At 41.3% G+C, this 25881-nt stretch overlaps 1 protein-coding gene across 1 annotated transcript in view; it reads left to right on the top strand.

The window, feature by feature from the left end:
• The first annotated feature begins 10511 nt into the window (after positions 1–10511).
• Positions 10512–25881, top strand: part of LOC147887002 (uncharacterized) — a 43056-nt gene continuing 27686 nt past the window's right edge. The window contains exons 1-3 of the mRNA XM_087394682.1: positions 10512–10898; positions 10999–11380; positions 11611–11807. Coding sequence (XP_087250808.1) covers positions 10831–10898; positions 10999–11380; positions 11611–11807 — 647 coding nt within the window. The 5' untranslated portion in view covers positions 10512–10830. The remainder of the gene's footprint in view (positions 10899–10998; positions 11381–11610; positions 11808–25881) is intronic.

Genomic DNA, 25881 nt, shown 5'->3' with positions numbered 1-25881 from the left:
TGGAAAAGTGTTTAGTTATGGAAGGGCAAGCAGAGGGGAGGGGGGAAGAACTGGGCAAATGGTTTGAGTAGCTTGGTAATCCTCGAGGTCCATCACTCTTGACAAACATTTACATGTGGACTCAATGAAATGGATTAGAACACATGCGTTAGTTGTTTTCTTGCCAGGATTACATCCCCATACTACATGCTTCTTTGAGAAATTATAATGTAGTCATAAATGCATGCTTTCTTAGGAAATTCTAATGCTTTCCTCTTTGAGAAATAGGCAATGGCATCCAAAGTCCTTCATCAGGAACTTTGAACCATAAGAAACTAGCCTCTCTACTTAGAGTGCTAGTCTCTTAATATTACTATAGATAATCCAAGCTCTACCAAACCCCAGTGTTACCTCTTTCTTTGTGTAACTAGGCTACTGCCCTATGTGGTGGCCTTGGTGAGGTCATAATTGTTCATAAAAAATAGTTTATCAACCCAAGAGGAAATCCTCAGGTGTTCGTGTAGATGGATCTTGCTGAAGATCTTCCTAGCACCCAAGTTATTCTCAATAGGAGTGGGCAAGTTTTACAAAGCCTACCTCCCGAAACCTTGTTTCTTATCAACCCACATAGATTAGAACTTCTATTAAGGGGAGAACAAGGCCAAGTCTCCTCTTGAACCTTCATCCCCTCCCCCTTTCGAAAAGATAACGTGGGTGCCAAAGGAGAACAAAGGGTAAGTTGTGGCTACGAGCTCTAAACTAGCTAAGGTTGTTGAAAAGAAATATCTTGTGTTTGGGGACCTCCCAAGAAAGGAAAAAGAAGAAATATATTTCATTGCAAAGAATGCTATTCAAGCACCTGTTGATCAAGAAACTGAAGACTGGATTCAAAAAAACAATGATAGTTTTAAGGTCATTAAGTTAAAACATTGATAATCAAAGGATTTTGAGGACAAAATCAATCAAGGGGATGCAATGCTAATAGAGTTTGTAGATGATGGTGATTTTGAGGAGGAACTACCTCACCAAGTGCAAGTGAGAAGGACAAGTCTTGGTATAGGGGAAAGCTCTGGCCACAATGCAAAACAAAAGAAGGTTGTCACAGATAAAGAAGGCCACTTTGCAGTTAAGAAGCCCCACACCCAAGGCAAGGGGGGGGGGGAGAATGGTAAGTAATCCCTTATCATTTCTTACCCTTAATGTGTGTGGTCTTACTGACCGTTCCAGAGGGTATGAATCATCTAGTTGGTTGAGAGCAAATTCTGTCCAACTTTTCTAACTCTTCAAGAAGTCATCATTGATCAATATGACTCTTGAGATAAGACTTAAAGAATAGAGAGAGAGTATGGTTCTTCACTAATCATGGAGAGGGTAGAGGGGGTATAGCAATTGGGGTGCTATCCCACTTCAAGGAAGGCATAATCAGAGATTGGATGGACCAATAGGAAAGGTGGCTAGCCTTATAATGTAAAACAGAGGTAAAACAAAGGGTCTTCAATTCAATAGAACCATTCTATGCCCCAACAAGAGCCCAAAATAGCTCAAAAACCTAGGATTCTCTTTCAAATTTAGGTGGCAATGCATTATACTTTGAGATTTTAACATCGTGGGGGAGGACAAAAGGGATACATACTTGAGAAAAGGATCTACTATAAGAGAGATAGAATTGCAGGCCTACCAAAATCTCAAAGATAGTCTTTCTTATAGCCGAAATCTTCTACAAGATAATGTTTTGCCATGCATTCAAGCTTCCTAGTGTTGATGTGCCCAAATCTCCTATCCCCATTGCCAAAGTGTATCATGGCAAGCTAGTGAGATTGCAACAAGAGCAATGATGTGGAAGGTTGGGTATCACGTAGTGAGATTCAGCATGTAAAGGCCACCACTATGTATGTTGGTTGCAAAGATGATGTCGTGATGTAACCAAAAACATTTCCCTCCTTAGAATTAAACTTTCATACCTTGATTGTCGATAGGGCATGCTAGCCAAGTTTATGAAAGCAAGTTGTGCTTTGTAAATTGGTGTCCTGCCCGCTTCAATCTGATGGGCTAAAAATTTCATGCTCTCAAGATTAGGGGTAACCAATTCTGCCTCCTTGAGTTTGAGTACGTGAGACGCCACTATACAATGTCAAGGTGCTTCTAGCATTTTGTTCTTCATATAGTGCACAGAGAGTTTACCATGCTTCACAGGAAGTTTTGCAATCTTGATCTTGGCATCTTGGGATGCTGCCTAGTGTCAAAAACAAAGGATGAATTTAGCTTGTTTCTACTTGGCTAGCCAAGATGCATAGCCTAGCAGTCATCTAGTGGCGATGCTTGCAGCTCCAGTGGCTTGGGAAAGTGCCAGGGGATTGGGTGGATTGCTCCCTTCTTGCACCATAGAAGGGAACGTAGAGCCGCTTGCCACTCCATCTATGGGAGGCTCTTGGGTGGATGAGTCAACCTCCACCAATGACAACTTTCCATAAGTTGTTTTCTTGAAGAACTATCCAAAGTTTCCATTCCAAAGGCAGTAGTTTGAACCTTCCAAACGTTCTAGGGCAATTGGGTCAAAAGCCATTGGTTGAGAAGCAAGAAGCTTAGGCGAGCAGGTGAGAATTCCTATGAGCAACCTAAGTTATGTGGTTAGAGGGGGCTTGGTAGCAGTCAGTGCGAGTGTGGGCCCATGAATGCAGAAGACAATTGTAGAACAAAACAAGAAGCTACCTATATGGCAAGCCATGCTTGTATATATATAAGAGGATGCAATACAAGCCAAGAAAAGGCTAGAAGTGCATGAGTCCAATGGACTCCCCCTATTAACCAACTAATAACCAACAAACATCTCTAAGGATTTGATCAACATTGATCCTCTACAAGGGGAGCTGTTCAAGCATAAGATCCACATTTGTCAAAAGAAAGAGGATAGGTTCATGCCGCCACAGCACTTGAGAAGTGGGCACAAAAGAAACTACCAAGCATAATGCATTTTGCACAAGATCTCACTATTTGCAACCAGCAATTTGGACCATTTGACACTGAAGAACCTCTTTGCAAAATCAGGAGTCATTCCTATCGTCATTTTCATGATCCAACATTGGGTTTGTAGATCAAATTCTACAAAGAAGAGAAAGAACTACCTAACATAGTCTAATCAAACTAGGTCACCTTCGTCTGATCAACTGGTTTGAAGAACAAATAAAAGGAGCATAGTTGGAAGAGGAATACAAGGAGGAGGAATTTTCCAACCTCTAAGCAAATAAGTTTCTTTATAACTTTAAATTGAGGGACCTTACTAATACTATGAAAATAATCATTAAAGGGAGGGAAAGGTCTTTTGCCAACTTTGATGTTGTATATAAACATAAAAAGATATGGATATTGCAAATGAAGTTGTCATCCCTTTCTCTAATTTAATCTTTGTAACCTACCTACTTATGGTCTTTGAAGGAAAGTTAGTTAAAAGATTGGTGATATTTGTTAAGTAACTACATTTGTCTTGTAAGAGCAGTATTATTGCTTTAGATCCTGAGATTGTTTAATCTTTTTCTTGCCTTTACAACTTGTAACTATTAGACTTATGGAAATTACTTAATAGGAAAAGGAAAGGAATTTTTAACAACTTAGATATGGATTATGAATCTAACCAGAGGTCTTGGAAAAAAGTATGTATCAAGTTCAATTTAAGGAACTTATATACTCTTGGAATTTATTTTGGAAAAGTTATTGGAGAAATGGATGCATTCAAACTACATTTCTATAAGGATAACAATTATAGATCAGTAAATCCTACAATCCCATGTCACATAAACTTCATGTTCTAACATGGTTGTGTGCTTGGATGGATACAGGTGAGCTAATGTATTTCTTTGATGGTGTTGCAGTTTGTTTTTTCCAAAATATAACATATTAGCACTTAGTACATATGCAATACCTTTGGGACTTCCTTTACATCTATAAGAGCAATATCCAAACAAATCAACACATTCTCTTTTACCTCTTACAAGATTATAAAAATAATATTATTGATATAAAATATATACATATAATAATAACTATAGAATGTTATTGATAATATTGTGTGTGTGTGTGTAATATCATTGATATGAAATATATAATTATGTTATTGATGTCAAAATTATAAACTAATTAAAGTTGTAAATTAAAATACATCATCTGATCCTATTCAAGGACATCTCTTTCATTCTCTAAGCATCATATTGAATTTAAGGATCTTTTAATTTGCTATTCATATTTATACAATAATCATCGACATAGTGAAGTCATTAATATATAAGGATGTGAAGGCTTCCCATTACCAAGTTACTAATATATGAGGAGTGTGAAGGCTTTCCATAACCAAGCTTATTACAAGGCATATCTTTGAAAGTATCTTATATAATACAATGATGATTTGATTGTCATGATACTCATTATGATTTGTTGTACTAAATTATAGACCCTAGAAACCCTCAACCTTAAGCCTAAACCCTAGAAACATGAAACCCTCGATCCTTAAATGCTTGAAACAGAAAACCTTAAAAACCCTAGATCCTAAATTCTAAAAAACCTCCATAAACATTAGAAACGCTAAAAACCCTATCCTAATCCCTAAAGGCCCTAAATCAATTCTCAAAATATATTGTTTTGAGCAAGAGGTTGTGTTGCACCCAACCTATTTCTTGAGTAATAGAATGGGTCTCACTAACCTATAGCTTTAGCAATAGATCAGGGTCAATACAACCTCTTGACTGAATCAAGATATCTAAGCAAAAAGTTGTGTCTCACTCCATGGCATTACTTGAGCAACAGAGTGCATGTAACACAATATAGAGACAATCTATTGCATGAGCAACAAGTTGGTACAGTACAACATATTGCTCAAATTGTTTTTTTAGTATATTTGAGAAAGATGTTATATTATACCAATCTATTTCTCACACAACATGTTGTCTGTACTTCATGTTATATGCAACCTATTGCTCAAGCAACACCTTGGAGCGGAAGACAATTTGCTACTCAAATTAGCAAAATCTATTGATTTGAGCAAGATGTTGTATTGTGCACACCCCAACCTGTTGCTCAAGCAATAAGTTGGGTGAAAGACCCAAATTGTTGCTTGAACAAACTCAAATTTGATCATTTTTTGTTTATGTTGAAAATTTTAGGGATTTTCAAAACGTTGCCAGGATTAAAATTTTTCACAAAAATGAGGGTCTCTAGGGTTTAGGATTGGAAGCTAGAGATTTGTTCCAAAAAAAATTCCCACTTTCCAAACCATTTTTATAACAGAGGATTTAGATGTGGTGATGTATTATTCCAGAAGGAGACTTTAACATATTTGATATGCAAGCACATAAAACCCTTTGGGATTGAAATGAAATCATTTTGAAGACGTTCTTTCATGATAGTAGACCAACTTATATTGAGGAAGATAAAGTTGAGTGTGATCTTGCTCTAGAGAAGTATTAGTAGTTAGGAGATTCAAGGGCTATGCTCAGAATTTTCTTTGTGTGGTAGAGGTAGTTAAGTTGACATATGACAGTATCATGCAAAGTGCAATGCATAGTACTTCACATTTACAGGTCCATGATACTATCAAATGGGGCCTCCTTTCTTGGAATTAAATTTCCCTAAGATATGTTCCTTTAATGCAATGGAGGACATAGGGATATATTACTAGAAGAAAAGAAGAACACAAAATAACTCTAAAGCAAGGAATTCTTGTAGGTGTAAAGAGCATCATAGTGACATGGTCACAAGTATTAAGGGCATTCTAATATTAAAAGTGACGTTGATGCTACCATTACAGAGATGGTTTGTGTTAAAAGTGACTCCAACATGCTCATCAGTATAAAAGACCTGCCTTATGTTGGGAATAACAATATGGGATCACAAAGGAAAATAAATGAAGGGTTGGTTTGGATAAGTGATGCAATAATAGGATTAATGATATTAGTGATATTGGTTGTGATGTTTGCACTGGAGATGAAAGTACATCTAATTGTGATGTTGGTCATGATGTTCTCATTATAGTGAGGGATATAGATGCTAACTGTGAAGGAGAAATAGTTTACACATGTCAACGGTTATTGGCAACCAAGTTCCTTCATAGAACTTGTGTGCAAGATTGCCACTTGTTCCAAGATATTAAGAAGCGTCAAATAATTATCAAAGCCGCTCATCATTTACTTTATAGATGAGGATTTATTTAAGAGAAATGGATCCATTGTGTAATTGTCTCAAAATTGGGGAATGAAAGACATTATTCTAAAAAAGAAAATATGTGAGTGCTAAGAGGCAATGAATCACGGTGCCAATTAAAGGATCCAAGACATGTAATGCTATCTAAAGAGAATATTAAAATATTGAAATCAACTCTGATGCAAGTTGTAAGAAGAAACTTTGAGTTAGAAGAATTAGAAAAGATGATTGTGAGGCCATATGCCCAGGTATTTGGAGTAAGACATAGCCTAATATATAGAACCATCTTCTTCCTTTGTTTGAAGACAAGGCTCTATAGACCTCAATTGATACCCATGGTTAATGGGATTGGCATTTTGCAATCGAGGATATGAGTGGTTAACTTAACGATAACATGATACATTCTGGAGCATTTGGGTAGAGCTGAAAGCTAAAGTGGTTCATAAAATCCATGAGAATGACTACAAGTTTAAATAATGAAGAAGCATTAGAAATGAAATAGTAGCTTTAAAGCAAATCCTTGAAGACATTGCATTGCTACAGTGTTTATTACATTGCATTGCTATAGTGTCATTTTCATAAAATAATGCCAAATGGAGGTCTACAATGCCAACATCATTTTCCTCGTGGAATCATGATAAACAAGGTGGTGCTAGAAACTATTAATAAAACTTTACAAGATGGAGAAGAAAGCTTAATTTCAAGGTCAAACTTATGTAAAAATTCGGTGTGGATAATTTTGCAATGTCAAAGCACCATCAAATCAAAGGATGTTGAAATGCAAGATTTGTGACGAACTGAAAATTGCAATTGAATAGTAAATGCGGGCAACTTTGTGGCAAGTAGTCCATTTAGATCATGTGCATGATAATGCTAGAATGTTGTATGCTTATTGGACGGAGAAAGCTATGCCATATATCAATAAGCCCATAGTTGAACATGCCACCTATCACCTTTACACATCACCATGGGAGGGAGGTGGCCTCCACGTTCAAATTTTTCAAGTTTTAAATTTGAATTTCTCCCTCTCTCCCTCCCTCCTTCATCCATCCCTCTTCCTCCTTCCTCCTCCCTCCACTGTGCTCCCACCCAACTCCTCCTCCTCCTCCTCCCTCTTGCAACCATCCTCCTCCTTTGCCGCTACACTCCTCCTCCTACCACACTCTCCCTTTTGTAACCCTGCTCTTCCTCCCTCCTACCATACTCTCCCTTTTACGATCCTTCTCCTCCTTTCTTTTGCTGCATGCCTCCTCCTTTTTCTCGTCTGCCTCTTCCATCTCCTCCCACATGCATCCAGCCCTCTCTCCCCCCACGTGCTTTCTCCTCCTCCTATATCCTTCAACCTATGTGCTCCTTCCTCCTTTCTTCTATGTGATGCATGGCTTGGACCTATTGCTTGCCTCCTTTCCTCCTCCATTTTGGCATAATATAAGAGAACCATTAATTTTGTTGTACCTTTTGAACAAAGTCAAAAGGACCCATATATTTCATAGTAAATCTTGCTCATTCTTATCTTCTATTTCCTCTATTCTATTATGCTATCAGGACCCTTAATACCCTCTATGCACTTTTTATGTACTTTTACATGCCTTTCAAAGACATCTCAAACAATTATCATTTGAACTTATAGTTGGAGGCTCAATATGCAAGCACACAAAGTTTGGAGGGTAGGAGATTTGCTAAAAGTGAGTGCTACAAGCTTCACTTGCAAGGAAAGAAGTATATTGACCTTTAGATGGAATGAAATCTTTATTTTATAGACCCCTCCATTTCATACGATACATGATTTTTCTCACTTTGTTGGGGATGGGAATGATGGTTTGCTTGCTTATTACAATTGATTGGTCCATGCTTAGACAATCGCTATGCAATCAAGTGAACTGTGGAGATCTCAAGCAAAACAACTGACAGCTTTGAGGAATAATACAATTGTCACAGTGCAACAGTTCATAGAACATCTTTAGTTGGGGAGCAGGGATCTCCATGATAAAGCAAAGTGTTGGTATTAGAGCAAGAGGGATTGCAAGAGTCACTCTCAAACTTAGGTGAGAGAAAAAGGTATTTGGAAAGATCTGTATATTCTTGGATTCAAGCGTCCATGAAGAAGGAATGGAAGAAGATGACACGATGAGTGTAGAAGCTCAAGGAAACACCTTTTGGGTTCAAGGACAAGAAAAGACATCTCTAGCAAATGGACACATTAGCAACAGATAGGGGTGCTCGAAAGAGGAGAATTTGGGCTACTAGGTTGGTGTAAAGTCTTCCCATAAAACATTCTACGATGCAACATTCGTGATCCTACTTCTTGGTTTCATATAACAAATTCATTTTGCTTCGTTGGAAACTTCATGGAGGATATGATGAGAGCAATGCACATCAATATTATTGATACTCATACACTTTGAGAGCTTCATTGAAGCCATCTCAGGTCTTTACAATGCTAAAACGATGAAGACAAACAGGTCAAAATGTGCAAGCGACCCAAGAGATGATGAAGGACTTCAAGGACATTGCAGATGCAAAGGCGATGCTTGGAGCTTATGATGTTGTTGGGGTAAGCCATGAAGCTTATATAGTTGTATTCTAACTTCTCAACCCCACTATTGTAACAAGTGTTTGAAGTACCACCACCTTGGTCTATAAAGCTTGCTTATAAAAAACAAACAATCTTGCTAGAGAAATGCTTGGAGAATACCATTGTCTAACCAAGACAATGAATTAACATAGCCAAAAGCAGCTTGGTATTCAATTTGAGATGAATGGTTTCAATAATCTTCAGTTAGTGTATGTGTGCGTGCATACATTTTACCAAAAAAAGTGTGTGTGCATACACATATATAGCAACACACCAGAGCAAGAGTAGACTAGGGATGATCTTGCCTACTGGGACCCACCACGGATCGATGAAGAGGGTGGGGCAGGTTTGGGGCAAATACAAGTGGTATGGTGGATTGGGGAGTGTCAAATATCATTAAGGGGGAAGGAGATGGGTTGGGTGGTCCTGTGTGTAAGAGGAGGAGCCAATGGGAAGCTCTCCTCATGCATGGGTATGTGTCATCTTAACATGGCATTGGTCGCTTTCCCATCGGTCCACCTCAAATACTTCCCTAATCTGTAAGATTAGCACTAGTGAAGGAGACTACCTTTCCCCTTTCTCAACTTTACAACCCTCTTTGGAACCTATAATCCCTTTAGAACCTCATCATAACTCTTTCTCACCCTTAACTCTTAGCTTAGATTTCTCAACCCTACCCTTTTTCCAAACCCTAGAAACTTTGCTTGAACCTTAAATCCTACCCTTTTTCTAAACCCTACCCTACCCCTTTTCTAAACCCTACAAACATTGCTTGAACCTTAAACCCCCCAAGGGCGGTGAGAACCCTTGTCAATTAAGAGCCATTATTGGAGCCAGGCTGCCCAAGAGACCTCACCAATCTTGTACCTCAACCGTTTCCATCAGGACTGTATGATTCTATTGAGTCATTCATAGGATAGAGGCAATTGTATGTCATGGGAGGAGGCCTACAATGTTGTAAAAGGCTCAAGCATTTGCCTACACCCCACTCATGGATTGCTTGAGGAACTTATATCTTATTGTAGTAGATTTTCCAAGCGATACTCTCTCTTCTTGACCTAATAACACTTGAGCAATTTTCATTAACAAAGCGTTACTCGCTTCTTGACCGTGCAATTTACCGTGACCAGAGTTGGTAATGCCCTAAGTTGGCCATACTGACTCCATCATAATCAAGCAGGATTTACGAGTGTTCAAGGAGCACCACCGTCATTATTGAATTTGAGCTTGAGTCCCAAACCTAGAGCATAAAGAAGCATAAAGAGTAATTCGATCCATCACAACTAGAATTCAGATCTACTCTTGACACCAAGATTGTGTGATCGAGGGGACTTTAGAGTAGTGAAACCTAATATTATCTTCAGGCTTGAGACGGGCATCGGACTATCATAGTATGCGAAGTAGAGACGGGGTGGACCTCTGAGAGAACAAATGGGTCCCTGTGGAAAGTTGGTGAGTGGGTGGCGAACCGTGCTGAGTTATGGAAAGCTGATTAGTGAAACTTAAGATGTGACCAGGTAGCTCATAATGTTACACAAGCTGCATCACTCGTCTACGATGGGATTGAAGCTCGCCTCGCAAGCTGGTCAAACGACTGTCCTCTCTCAAATGACACGCAATCTCTCAAACCTCTCGAAGCTCCCCTAGCCTCGAGAGCGTCCCCGGAGCCACCCTCTCCTTAAGATATATATCTATATATATTTAAGGATATATATCTATATATATATCTAGAGAGAGAGAGAGAATAGAGTAGAGTTGACACAAATGTTGATACAAATTCTTATTTTGAAAACTAGCTAGACGCCTCCGAAGACGATGGTTGAGGAAGCATTCTTGCAATGCGGCTCGCTCCCAAAGTCGGCAATGGATTTCGTTGAGAATGATGCAGCAAAGACTTGGAGCTCACGTTTGTTGAATCGGAGCTTGAACCACTGGATCCCTTGCCTTTCAGCGGATCGATCACCTTTGCCGGTATTTTGATCGATTTGGTTTCTTGATCGTCACGGAACTATTTCACAGCTATGCCAAAATGTATACAAGCCCCCCTCCATCCAGCGCTTTGATCATCCCATGGCATTCTTTCGAAAAGAATGATAGAGCCGCGCAAAAATCCCAACAATGCAATCCTCTCTCACGAGACGGATATAAGCTGGGAGAGGTGAGAATGTCGCCTGTATATCGGTTTCTTCAAGTAATCATCATCGGTGCTTTCATCGAGACAGCATTCCTAAACAGTTTGCATCGTCACTTGCTTGCAGGATTGACAAGGTGAAGTTTCATGTGTTAGGTGCGGGGCTGTTTTCCGCCGTTTCCGCAGTGCTACACCCCATATCTGTTGTGAAGACACGAATTCAAGTTGCATCAGGAGAATCTGCTTCCTACAATGCCTTTGGAGTTTTTAAAAACATTATTAAGTCGGACGGTGTCCGTGGTCTTTACAGGGGATTTGGAACTTCTGTTACTGGCTCAATCCCTGGCAGGTCGATATTCTTGGCCACGCTTGAAGTGTCAAAGGAGTCTACCTTCAAAGTAACGTCAAGACTAGAATTGCCAGACGCAACCAGAACCGCTGTCGCAAATGCTGTTGCGGGACTTATCTCCTCTTTAGTCTCAGAGCTTTATTACGTTCCTCTTGACGTGGTACGATATTTGTGTCGGAAATTTTTTTGAGCCTTTGACATGGGAAGAAGAGACTTAACCTTTCTAAACCCGCAAAGATGATTTACGGCAAGGCCCCTAAGTACTCATGCAGAGCTCGTTTTCACCATTTATGGGTTCGTTATACTTGAAGTGAAACTCTTTGCAGGCGTGTTTGCCGAGTTGATTCAGGTTTGCTCTCAATCTGCTGATAGTGTTTGGAACATTTCCAGGTGACTCAGAGGTTGATGGTGCAAGGTCTTCCTGGCGTTCCAAAGTACAATGGTGGCATAGACGCCTTTCGAAAAATTTTACATACAGAGGGCATTCGTGGTCTTTACAGGGGCTTTGGTATGTCCGTTGCAACGTACAGTCCATCAACAGCTGTTTGGTGGGGAGCATATGGGACTAGCCAACATATGATGTGGAGGTGAGCTGCTTATTGTCTGTTTAGATAAGTCTTCAAGCACTAATGTGTGGAATTGGGTTCTGCTGATGAAGAAAGAAGAACAAGGAGCTATGATTTGTAAAGGCATATCTTTACTTGCTATGTCCGATTTATTCATAATTGTTCTATTATATCACCTGTTTATGGTCCAAGTAATATGCATTGGAATAGAAGCCTTGGAGCTTGACTGGCTCTTCTTAATGAGCGAAGGGAGCACTGACAATTTACATTCTCATCGTCTCCTTGGGATAGGGAGAGGTTAGGGGGTGTACGATAGTCCAGGTAATCTATCATCGGTGCTGATTGAAGACTCACATTCCCAGTCTTGCATTGAATAGTTTGAGTTTAGTTATGATGGCTCTTTGAAAATGCAAAAATTGTTGCTTCAACTGGATAGCCATCTTCATTATATTAACAGTAGTGTCTGTCATCTAAGTAATGGATGAATTAATTGTGGAAGTGTGTGACATCAAAACTGGCTGACCATGTTGGACTTATCAGATTCTCCTACACAATCAGAACACAATGCGATGTAGGCATGCTGAGCTAACTGCCATGGTATATTGGATGCTCTTCATGGTGACATTTTGCCATTTTTTGTAGCAGCATCTCTAGCGAATCCCCTCTGCCATTTGCATGCTTGGATTTCTGCGATTCTGATCAGTGATCTCTGGGCTGTCCAACCTCGATCTAGAATCTAGATGGATCCCTCTGCCATTTGCATGCTTGGATTGCTGCAAGTGTTGCATTTCTGATCAGGTATCTCTGGGCTGTCCAACCTCAGAAGCCATTCGCTCAACCATTTTTTGTTGTGATCTAGATGGATACCCAGGTGCATATTGTTAAACTTCTGATGCAGAAGATCTCAGAGAATATAGTAGCTTGTTACAGCCAACTCCTCTGCAATAGAAGAGAGTAGGGAGAGATCACACGTCACTGCAAATTCCAACTCTCTCCATGTGCATGCATGTATAGAAAGAGAACATGTCTGGTATGGAGAAAGTACATACAGGTGTACAACCAAAACAATCTCAGATATAGATTTCAATCAAAGTACAAAGCCTGCCAAATTCGAACAATCACCTGCAGCAAACATATGCCGAGGTAGGGTGCCACCAAACTCAGGCTCTGTTTGCTGAACCTCCTGCTGTCGACTTCTCCTAGATCACCGTGTGTCTCATACAGGCTTCAGTAGCTGCTCTACGTTGAGCTCTTCTGACTTCACGTCCCTGCACACACACATGTACTCTCCTACAGGCTGTAGGTATGTTACAGGTGGTGTGTAATATGGGTGTGGCTGACCGGACTGACGAGATCCCAGCCTCAACCTACCTGGCCACGGACTGGGCCAACCCAGTCTATGCATATTCTATTGCTGACTCTGCCACGGGCCTGACCCCACTGCAGGATTGCCAACCGCAGTCTGTCATGACAAGGAAAACGGCCATTTTGTTAGAATGTTAGTACAACAATGCACCAATTTAATGGTGCAACATGTGTTTGCATTTATGATGGACACCAACCAATATTGTTATGGCCTTGGATCATTTGAGTAGATAGGGCCTGTCAAGCTGGAGCCACTGCTTCAGACGGCACCACTTGTTTTATTAATACAGATGTGCACCCATGTGTCGAGGTCCTAGGGGAAATAGAAAAGGGATGAATGGTAGATGCATAGGTCATAGGCTAAGGGTAGGTCGAAATGGGAAGATGGAACTTGAGTGATCTTAAAGGACATTGAGGAAGAGGTACTCCCCTTCATTGTGATCATATGTAGCACTTTTCTCTCTATGACCGTGCATTCATCTGCCATCTCTCTCCCGCCTTGCATATAGGTCAAACAAGTACTCTCACGACGGTGCTCTTCCCCCATTGGAGGGCCCATTGGCATTCAAATTCTGCATGCATTGCAAACGTTTGCATTCTTTGTAAGTCTTCACCTTCACAGAGTCTGCATACTGCCGACCCTGCAAACTCTACTTCTGACTGGCAGTGGCCTATGCTGCCATCTTGAGGCCTATATATATGGGGCACTGCCCACTGCATGTGCTGTGCATGTCTCCAGCCCATTGGCCCTGGATATGGGCTCATGGCTGGACTGTTTGCAGCCGCACAGTCAGCCCTAAATGTGGTCTGATTGTCAGCCACGAGGGTGGCTCCATGGGCTGTTCTAAAACTAACTCAAGGAGGATGCACTTTTGCTGCCCACATGGTAGCCTTTCTCAAAACGCCAATGGGTTGAAACGAACCCAGATCCTTAGTACTTTGGAGGGCTTGGTCTATTCCTATCATTTAGGGGGACAACTGGATCGATCTGTTGGCGCCCTTGTATTTTGAAGACTTTGGAGTGTTCATGACTTGGACCAATGATTGTACCAGTGTCCCAGGGTGGCTCTAGGTATTTGGGCAGGAGAATGTGGTAGCCAATGCCTTCTCTCCTAGACCACATGTACATGCGATTTCGAAATGCCACCATGAGAGCTATCGGTTCTGAAGGAAGAGTACAAGGATGAACCAGATATTTCACGTATATGGAGAAAATTGAGCGAGGGAGGACATAGGGATTATTATGTGCGTGATGGGTACATATGGAACCAAAATAAAATTTGTGCGACAAGGGAATGAAATAGGAGGTGATTGAGGAGTGTCACAACTCCACCTTTGCAGGACATAGAGGTATGTCTTTATGTGCACAAGCACATCCTTTAAGCTCGAGAGCGCCAAAGAAGCTTTATAAATAAGGGACCGAGGGCCGTTGAGTTTAAGGATGGCGATTGGGTATTGTTAGAGTTCAATAAAGCAAGGCTGAAATCTAAGGTTAGCAATCAAGTTATCTATGTCATGACAGCTTGCCTTGTAGTATATACCGCCCATTTCAGATTTCTCAAAAGATAAATGACGTATCCTTTCGATTACATCTTCCACCACATTGGAAGATCCATAACAGTTTCATGTCAGCCTTCTTAAGCATTATAAGGGATTAATACCATCCACGGTTATGGATGACGAGCAACTCCAGGTTGTCGATGAGGATGAGAATGTCGTATCTGAGTAAATCCTTGATCATCAGGACAAGCATACATGGGGGGTGCATGCTGAAATCCCAGCACTGATGCAAAATGGGTAGACCGTCGTTATTTATCTGGGTATCCGCATCTCATTCAGCTGTATGAGGAGGCTTTACAGTTGGCTACCCCAACCTAGTTGTTGTCCTTGAGGAAAACTGTTTTGGCAACGGAGAAAATGTAACACACCTACACGTCCCTCCACTACATTTATGAATCATTATTGGATATCCTATTTTCATTTATTATATATTTACTGACCACAGGAGTGAGTTTTTGTGAGTTCATGTGACACATGAACTCACAAAGAAAACTCACACCTATGGTCAGTAAATATATAACAAATGCAACATACCTAGACATTTTACTGAAGACTACAAGAAGGCGGCTGACCAAGCGAAGGAGGAGCATCACTACCAACACAGCATTTGCCAATGTTTTAAAACAGGAGCCTTTCTTGGTGATGACTCCATATCTTATTGAGATAGAGTTTGCAAACCCAGGGATGACGGTGTTCATGACAGACATCAAAGAGTGGAGCATAGAGTTAGTCTTTGTGATGGAGGTTGGTGTTGCTTAGTCTTGGGACCTGAAGATCAGTCCTGTACCATCTGCAAAGATGGAGGAACTCATCCACAGATGGAGTTTCATCAGCTAGAATTCACCAGGGGGAGCGTGAATACAAGTTCACACAAAGGCATGGAAGATGATTGCACTTATGGGAGGCACTTGGCTTCTCTGATGACAAGCAATACTGAACTAAGTTTCTAGGTGTATAAGTCATTGGAGATTTCTCTAGATTGCTATGGGATGGTTGTTTGTACATGAATTCTTAGTTGGTTGGAGAATGGAGGGTGAAAGCCTTCCGTATAGGCAGAAGGGGGTCGCTCATTGTAAAAGGCTTTTGACACCTGTTGCACGATTACCCTTGACATATTAGTGACAAGGACTTTGACAAGTTCGAGTTGTTGATCAATGGAGGTGATCACGAGACTCACCTAGTTGCATGATGCTGGAAGGCCCAGGTGGTGATCCTAACAAAGCATTATCCAACACCCCCTCTCAATGACACATTGTGGTCAGATATCCACAGTGTTGAAGAATTGCTCCATCAGCTAGCTTTCAGGAACAAGTAGAGGATCTCTTCATCATCTTGTGTGCTAACCCACACCTCCAGTATCTCAATGTACTGTTCCACAAGGTAGGGGTCAGTGACTTATCTTGCTAGTGGCATGCCTATCCTACTGGCTGGCTACCTATCATTGCAACTTACATGCATGGGCTCAACAACCCCAATGGCCCCTTGGCAATAGGTGCCCTCTCCATGGATCCACGTCATCGTCTCCTCCTCTCTGTGTCGACAACATTGACCACCATGGATGTCTCAAATGGAGGCATTTGATGGTGGTGACTAGCAGAACACTGACTCCCTAGTGCCTACGTGAGTGGATAGCTTGGGGGGCAAGCTCCCTCTTTCTCTATCTCTATCTTTCTCATTTTCATCCCTACTTCTTCATCTTCTTCTTTCATTCTTTCATGAGAAGAGAAGAGGAGTGTTTGATAAAGCTCTTTTGTGATCTATTTGGGGGGGAATTGAAAGAAGGACTGAACATTACATTGCATCACACCCCTTTAATGGGAATGTCCTTCCTCTGCGTCAAACCAAGAGCTTGTCGGTGCTTCTTGAAAAGCTCTTTGCCAAGTGGTTTGGTAAAGATATTTGCAATATTCTCTTTGTTGTCATAATGTTGCAATGTGATGTCACCAAGTAACACTCTTTCTCTGATGAAGTGCTCTTTGACATCAACACGCTGTCTTGGAGTGATATATTAGATTCTTGGCTAATGCTTGAGCTGATTGATTATCACAGTATATTGTTGTTGGCTTTGATTCATCAAAGTAATGTGTTTTTGACAATAGTCTTCTGAGCCATATAGCCTCACATGCACTTATTGTGAGTGCCCTATATTTTGCTTCTGTTGAAGACAAAGAAACAGTGGGCTGTTTATTTGAGAGCCATGATATAGCACCTTTACCAAGGAGAAATGCATATCCTTCTGTAGATCTCCTGGTCTCATGATCTCTTGCATAGTCACTGTCACAATATCCATGCAACCTTGGATGACTTTCTCTATATTCTATTCAAAACTATCTAGTACCTCTGATGTATCTCAAGACTCTTTTGGCTACATTCCAGTGAGACTGTTTCGGATTTGCAATAAATTGTGCAAGTGAACTTACTGTCATAACAAATATTTGGTCTTGTGATAGTTAGATATATAAGAGATCCGATGAGCTATCGATAGTATTCGTCATTGATTGTAGGTTTTTCTGGATCTTTTAAAGTTTCAAACTCTGCTCCATGGGAGTGGCTATAATCTTGCAATTTGCCATATAAAACTTCTTCAAGAGACTGTCAACATATTTTTGTTGACTCATGAAGATGCTGTCTGAGTCTCTCCAGAACTCAATACCAAGACAATAATGCATAAGTCCAAGATCTTTCATGTCGAACTCTACAAATAAGTCTTGGTTTAGCTTGTTGATGAAGCTACCATTGCTTCCTGTTACAATCAGATCATCTACATATAAAAGCGCAATAGTAAGGTCTTTCCCTTGAACTTTGTAGTAGAGAGAATGATCTACATTGGACTTCATGTATCCCAGATTAGCAAAACACTTCTGCTATTCCAACTTCTGGGTGCTTGCTTTAAGCCGTAGAGACTTTTCTTGAGATGACAAACTTGATGCTCTTCCCCTGGTTCAACATAACTTGCTGATTGTTGCATGTAGACTTCCTCGTCTAGGTAACCATTGAGAAAAGCATTCTTGACATCTAGTTGGTACACATTCCATCTGCTGAGTGTTGCTAGTGATATCAAAAATCTTATGGAGTTCATCTTTGCTTCTGGAGCATAAGTCTCATCATAGTCTTGACCATATTGTTATGCAAAACTTTTTGCAATAAGTCTGGCTTTTTGTCTTTCAATGCTTCCATTTGGATTGTACTTGACTTTGTAAACCCATTTGTTTGCTATGGCCTTCTTACCTGGTGAAAGGTTGCATAATTCCCAAGTATTGTTTTTGTATAATGCTACAATTTCTTCATTCATAGTAGTTTCCCAATCTAGTTTGTCAATTGCGTCTTCGAAGTACACTAACTCTTCTGTAGCCATGATGGTAGTCATAAGAGCATAATTGATAGTTTCAATTTGAATTGCTTTTCCTTTTTGAGCATATGTCAATCTTGCTGGTGGTCTACTTTTCCTAGTAGACCGTCTGAGTTGCTGCTCTTCTCGAGGGGTGTCTAGCAATTCTTGCTCTTCTTCGTCAACCTTTTCTGTAGGTGACTGAGTAATCGGTGTGTCTGTCTCTTGAGAATTTGATGTTTTCCATTCTGATCTTCATCAAAGATTACATCTTTGGAGATGATGACCTTTCGATTGATGGGATCGTACACCTTGTATGCTTTGCTTTCTTTACTGTAGCCAACCATGATGCATTTACGTGACTTCACATCCAACCTTATGTAATGATCGTCATGTATGTGGGCATATGCTATGCAAACAAATATGCGGAGATGCCCAATGCGTGGCTTGTATCCAATGAATGCTTCATAAGGTGCCATACCCTAAATCGGTTCGATCGGAAGTCAATTAAGCAAGTAGTTTGCAGTGGCAATCGCTTCTGCCTAATATTGATTTAGAAGATGCTTCTCACTGAGCATTGCTTTAGCACTGTGTGCTAAAGTAGGTTCTTTCTTTTAGCTCTTGCATTTTGCTGAGGAGTATCTGCACAAGTGAATTGTCTTTGAATGCCATTGTTTCAGCAAAAGGTCATGAATGCTGAAGAGATGTATTCACCTCCTTTGTCTGATCTTATGACTTTGATCTTTTAAGATTGTTTGGTTCTCTACCATGGCTTTGAATTCTTGAAATTTGGGAAACACTTCAGATTTCTCTTTTAGAAAGTAGACCCAACAATGTCTACTGTAGTTGTCGATGAAAGTCAAGTAGTAAAGTGGACCATTGATGCTGCAACTCTCTGCATAACCCCATACATATGTATGTATCAAATCAAGAATACCTTGTGCTCGAGAGGTGCTTCTGTCAAAATTGGTTGGCTTTTGTTTACCGAAGCAACATGCTTCGCAAACTTTTTCAAAAAACTGAAGTTTGGGAATTCCAATTGCCACATTTGTTAGAATTATTAATATATTCTAGGTAGTGGCCAATGTAATGTAATAAGTGAGTTAGGGGCACACAAAACCCTTATCTCTTTTCTTGTACTCACACTTCATTCACTTCAGTTCAGTCGACATTCGGGAGTGAACTACGTTCAGCTCACTCTCTCCATCTTGCTTACTCTTGCTCTCTCGCATTTTCTCACATTTGGTATCAGAGCACTTCCTTCCCGGACCTGCTCCCTGCTCCCAGCCTCTTTCTTCTAGTTCCCGCATTTATGCTCCATCGCCAAGCTTCAGCTCTCGGACGTCCGTACAGCTCCATTGCACTTGCTTTCGCTCGTACACCCATGCAGGAAAATCTGCTCGTACAATCCGTACAATTGTACAAATTTCTGTATTGCGCGTCAGTTTTTGTCCGTACATTTCTATATGGCAGCCCGTACAGGTCTGTATTGCGCGTCAATTTTCGCCCGCACAGTTCTGTATGGCCGTCTGTACAATCCGTACAGAATGTTTGTATGATTTACTTGCAGGATTTTTTGTAGGCTGAAGGTGTTCAGTGTCGGTCATTTGCAGGCAAAGTTCATTTGCAAGCTCAGTTGTGCATTAGCCATTGTTTGGCTTCGCTTTTGGGAGCACATTTGAAGCTGTAGCAAACATTGCAGTAGATCTGCAAGTTTTGGAGAATTTTGGGACTTTTGCAATCTGGCAGTGAAATTTGGGGCTCTTGTTGGAGAGTGCAATTTATGCAACATTTGGGGCTTTCAGATCATTTGCCCTCTTTTGTATGCAATTTTTCGCAAGAAATTGGGACTTTTGCATTTGGGTTGCAATTTTGTAGGTAAAAGAGCATTTTGGAAGTTTTCAAGCAGTTTTGGACTTAGTACGAGTCAATTTGCAGACTTTTGCCACTTTTTGCAGATTCTATTTGCAGATTTTTGGGCATTCAACAGAGCATTGAAGTGCATTTTGAGCCTTTGATAGGCTGTGACAGTATTTGTCACTGTGGGCAGATTTTCTTTGCAGATTTTACTTGTGCATTTTACATCCCAGGAAGGGCTTTTACTTGGTCGATTTGTTGTGTTTTTTGAGATTATCTGGTGAAAATGGCTCAAAACAACCCTAATGAGGTGTTCGGAGTTCTCACATTGGAGGGCACCAACTACTCCTTGTGGAGTTTCATGGTTCGCAATATCTTGGTTGGTAGACATCTTTGGGATTATGTCAATGGAGATGAAGCAAGACCATATACATCGGCTACACCTGTCACTCCTACAGCTGGAGTCAGGGGTAGAGGTGCAAATGCAGCACAAGTAGTTGGAGCAGCCGTTTCAGGAGCTCCCACAGGAGAGCAGAAAAGATGGGACTCTAGAGATGCACAAGCTCTTTAAGTGATTCTCTATCTGTCAAGAGGTTCATTATACCTCACATTCGGTCATGCAAGACATCTATGGCAGCTTGGGAGATACTAGAAAGTATGTTTGCAGCAAGAAATGATGCCAGAGTTTCCTTTATGAAGCGAGAGCTTTCCCATACGCATATGGATGAGGGAGATTCCATGAATTCTCACCTCACAAAGCTTCAGGACTTAAGGAACAGTTGCTGAATATTGATGAAGTCATTCCGAATTCAGAGATGATCACCCTGAGTCCTATCTCGGTTTCCACACCTCGTTGAATTTGTCATTAAGGGGGGGCAGCAATCCTCTCTCTTTTCACGAGTTGGTAGGACTTCTATTGCAGGAGGAGCATACACGCAGAAATATGGCAACCCGGGCTGGCGAGTATGCCATGCTCTCCAAGTTCAAGCCCAAGGATAAAGAGCAGCAAAAGCCACATTCCAGTCAGCCCACACATAAGCATAAAGCTGATTCTGGACAGTCTTTTTATAAGGCAAAGGGTGATGCAGATAAGCAGAAAAAGAAGGGCATCTGTCATTATTGCAAGAAGCTAGGTCATTATATTAGAGAATGTAAGAAGCGCATAGCCAAAGAGAAGAAAAGGGATTCTGGTATGGCCGTGTCAGATGCATCAGCTCCACATTCTCATGATGGGGGAGATGTTGCAGCCAACTTTGTGGAAGAGCACTATGCCTTTCTGTCTTGCACTTTAGATTTTTCAGTGGGTAGTTCAGATGCTACAGCCACTAATAATGATGACCCATATGCTTTTTTAACTTGCAGCTATGATCCTTCACAGGATGCATGCTCTCTCAGTGTCAACGAGACACTGAATACTTGGTATTTTGATAGCGGTGCTTCAAAGCACATCACTTCCAAGAAGAGTCTTTTTGTATCTCTGCATCCTCCACCCACCAAAAAGAAGGTGATTTGTGCAAATAATTCTTCTTATTTAGTGTGTGGAGTAGGAGACATTATTCTCACATCCACTGATGGCACAGATTTCAGAATTTCAGATGTTCTCTATGTGCCAGGCATAAAGAAGAATTTGCTTTCAGTGTCCTCACTCAATAGAAGAGGATTTCAGGTTGTTTGAGATGATGACAAGTGCGCAGTCAGAGACAAAGAGAATGACTATGCTTTGATGTGATCTGGCACTTTGTATCGGGGTCTTTTTCAGCTTGATCTATATGAAAAAAGATCCGATCTTGCATTATCAGTGAGTACTCCCACTGCTGCAATGCAGAATGCGGAGTTACGGCATGTGAAGTATGGGCACATGAGCTATGGCAGCTTAATGACACTTCAGAGGCATGATATGGTCGATGCAGTGCCTCCTTTAGAGTCGCCTCCTCCTCATGCATGTGAAGGTTGCATCCTTGGTAAGATGCATAGAATTCCTTTCAAGAAGGATGGTGCAGTGAAAGCTACACGGAAATTACAGCTTATTTACAGTGATGTCTGCGGTCCCATGAGGACACTTGCCTTTGGGGGTTATCTCTATTTTGTTACATTCATAGATGACTTCACCAACTACACTTGGGTCTATGGTCTCAAGGCAAAATCAGAAGTGTTTATGCATTTCAAACACTTTGTGGCTATGGTTGAGAATGAGATAGGACTCAAGGTGCAGACACTTCGCACAGATCGAGGGGGAGAGTATATGTCTCATGAATTTGAGGCATTTTTGAAGAAGAAAGGCATCACGCATCAGCTTATAGTGAGGCTTACACCTCAATAGAATGGCAAAGCTGAGCGGAAGAATCGCACTGCCATGGAGATGGATAGATGCATGCTTACAAGTAAGAAGTTGCCTCACAAGTTTTGGCTTGAAGGCCTTATGTGTGCCAACTATATTTTGAATCGGGCTCCTACAAAGGCTTTGAAGACAATTACTCCCTATGAGGCATGGCATGGGAGAAAGCTTTCAGTGGACCATTTCAGAGTTTTTGGTTGTGTTGCATATGCCCACGTGCCTATGGAGTTTAGACACAAGTTGTCAGATAAAGCACTTAAATGCATTTTTGTGGGATATAGTTCACAAAGCAAAGGCTATCGTCTCTACAATCCTGCTACACGCAAGATTTTTGTTAGTAGAGATGTTATATTCTCTGAAAAATTCAGCACATACACATGCTGAATTTCAGATTCCAGCTTCTTCAGATGATGTGTTTGAGGGGATGCTTCCTATAGCATTTGGTTTTCCCTTTGAAAATCAGAATTTACAGCAACCTCCTCCAGATCCATATGCCCTGATTTAGCCACCGGCTGATTTTGTACCTCCACAGGGTGTGGATGAAGTTGTCAGGCAAGAGATTCAAGAGATACACGCAGCCAAAACAGTCTCGAATTGGTTGCTTCAGACTCTCAGGGAGAGTAGGCTTGAGGCCCCATTGCTTGGTAGGACTCGTACTGCAGTAAGGCACGCAGGGGGGCTCTTTCAGTGGAGACAGCTTATGCAGGGATTCTTCTTGATGAAGAGGAGCCTGACTCTTTTGAAGAAGCAAAGGATAATGTGCATTGGATGCATGCCATGCACAATGAGTTGCAGTCCATAGAGAAAAATCAGACTTGGGATGTTGTCGATTTGCCAGGTAAGCATGCCATTGGTACCAAGTGGGTTTTCAAGGTAAAAAGGAAACCAAATGGGTCTATTGACAGGTACAAGGCATGGCTGGTTGCCATGTAAGATTTGGGGAGAGAGAGAGCAAGAGAGTGAGCTGAGAGCTGAAAGCTTGAGAGCTTAGTTGCAATAGAAGAGTGTAAGAGTACAACTGAAAAAGAGTGAGATAAGGTTTTGTCCTAGTAACAAAACCTTAGTAGTCACTAACCATAGTTAGTGGACTAACTGCGGTTAGGGGAAAAAACCTCTTAAAAAGGGAAAAGTGCCCCTAACTAGCTTATTAAATTACATTGGTCACTGCTGAATTATATCTATAATTCTAACACCCCCCTGTAGTGCCAATGTCATGTACAAGGATGATTAATCATCAAATGGATATAAGTTCAGGGCACTGCGAAATGCCTCGAACTTTTCACGTGGAAGTGCTTTGGTGAAAATATCTGCAACATTGTCATGTGTGGACACAAAGATCATGCTGATCTCTCCTGCATGCAACTTCTCTCTGACGTAATGATAGTGAACCTCAATGTGCTTCGTGCGAGCATGAAACATTGGATTCTTTGCCACTGCAATGGCACTCTGACTATCAGTGAGAATTGGAGAAGGACCCTCCAATGACAGATGAAGATCAGCAAATAGACGACGCAGCCAGACACATTCAACTATTGCTGTGAAAGCTGCCCTGTACTCAGCTTCACATGATGAGGTAGCCACTGTAGATTGTTTCTTGCTCAGCCAGGAAATGCAAGCTTTACCCAAAAAGAAACAATTGCCACTAGTGGACTGCCTAGTGTCATAATCACCAGCCCAATCTGAATCACTGTAGGCATGCATCTGCAAGTCAACCCCCCTGGGAAATAACAAGCCAAAAGACTTCGTGCCCTGCAAATAACGGAAGATGCGCTTAACTGCCTGCCAATGCATAGTTTTTGGGCTGTGCATATACCTGCTCACCTGAGATACTGCAAACTGAATATCAGGTCTAGTGTTGCAGAGATAGATGAGGCATCCAATAGCCTGACTGTAAAATGTGGCATCAACTGATTCTGCTGCATCATGCATTGTGAGTTTCAGCCCTGGCTCCATGGGAGTGGCTATGGGCTTACAATCATGCATGTTAAATTTGTCTAAGAGTTTCTGCACATACTTGGACTGAGACATAACAGTGCCACGTCTCTCTTGAGAGAACTGGATCCCCAAATAAAAGTGAAGCAGCCCCAAATCTGACATGTCAAAGTTGGTCTGCAAATGAGCTTTGAAATCTGCAATATTATCTTCATTGGACCCTGTGAGCAGTAAGTCATCGACATAAAGAATGATGACTAAAATTTCCCCCCCATCCTTCTTGATGTAGAGGGTGCTCTCAGTAGGACTATTATGCAGCCCCTTGCTGGTCAAAAAGGCATGAATCTTGGCATTCCATGCACGAGGGGCGTGTTTCAGCCCGTACAAAGCTTTATTTAGCTTGCATACCTGAAGTGCATTTGCTGTAATTTCAAAGCTTGGAGGTTGTTTGACATACACCTCTTTCAACAAGTCTCCGTTTAGGAAGGCTGTTTTAATGTCCAACTGATGAACATTCCCCTCAAAATGTGCAGCCATTGCAATAACAGATCGGATGGTGGTCATCGGGGATGTAGGAGCAAAAGTCTCCTCATAATCTATGCCCTTTTCCTGAGCATAGCCTTTGCCAAGCAGCCTTGCCTTGTATCTGTCAATGAAGCCATCTGGCTTCTGTTTCACCTTGAAAACCCATCGTGTACCAATGGCATGTTTACCTGGTGGCAAGTCTACGACATCCCAAGTCTGATTTTTCTTAATGGACTGCAACTCATCGTGCATGGCATTCATCCAATGCACATTGTCCTTTGCTTCTTCGAATGTTGCAGGCTCCTCGTCATCGAGAAGAGTACCTGCATATGCTGATTCCACTGAATGAGCACCTTCCATGTGCCTTTCTGCACTGGGAGTCCTGCCAGGTAATGGAGCATCAATCTTACTCTCCCTGAGAGTCCGTAACAGCCAGTTTGGGACTGTTTTTGTTGCATGTATGTCTGCAATTTCTTGCTGAACTATCTGTTCCACTGCTTGTGGAGGTGGCAAGACATCCTGTGGCTGAACTGGAGCATCGGGAGGTGGCTGTAAGTTCTGATTTTTATCAGAAATATCAGCAGGGGAACCCAAGGCAATGGGTAGCAACCCCTCAAAAACATCCTCTGAAGAAGAAGGCATATGAAATTCAGCCTGAGTGAGCTGAATTTTCTGCAAATATCACATCTCTACTGACAATGATCTTGCGTGTAGCAAGATTGTAGAGACGGTACCCCTTGCTTTCTGCACTGTACCCAATAAATATGCACTTAATTGCCTTATCTGACAACTTATGCCGAAATTCAACTGGCACATGAGCATATGCAAGGCATCCAAAGACACGGAAATGATCCATTGAAGGCTTTTTCCCATTCCAGACTTAATAGGGAGTTTTTGTTTTCAAAGCCTTAGTGGGAGCTCGATTTAAGATGTAGTTGCCACACATTAGACCTTCAAGCTAGAATTTGTGAGGCATGTGTTTGCTTTTCAGCATACATCTGTCCATCTCCATAAGAGTTCTATTTTTCCTCTCAGCTTTGCCATTTTGCTGAGGGGTCAGCCTCACTGTGAGCTGATGCACAATACCCTTGCCTTTCAGAAAAGCATCAAAATCTGCAGACAAGTATTCCCCACCTCTATCTGTGCGCAGTGTCTGTATCTTGAGTCCAGTTTCATTTTCAACCATGGCTGAA

This window comes from Dipteris shenzhenensis, chromosome 23 (genome assembly GCF_047967505.1).
Source record: "Dipteris shenzhenensis isolate YYH24624 ecotype China chromosome 23, Dip_SZ_1.0, whole genome shotgun sequence".
Lineage (NCBI taxonomy): Eukaryota > Viridiplantae > Streptophyta > Polypodiopsida > Gleicheniales > Dipteridaceae > Dipteris > Dipteris shenzhenensis.
This window is presented reverse-complemented; position numbering and strand designations above follow the sequence as displayed.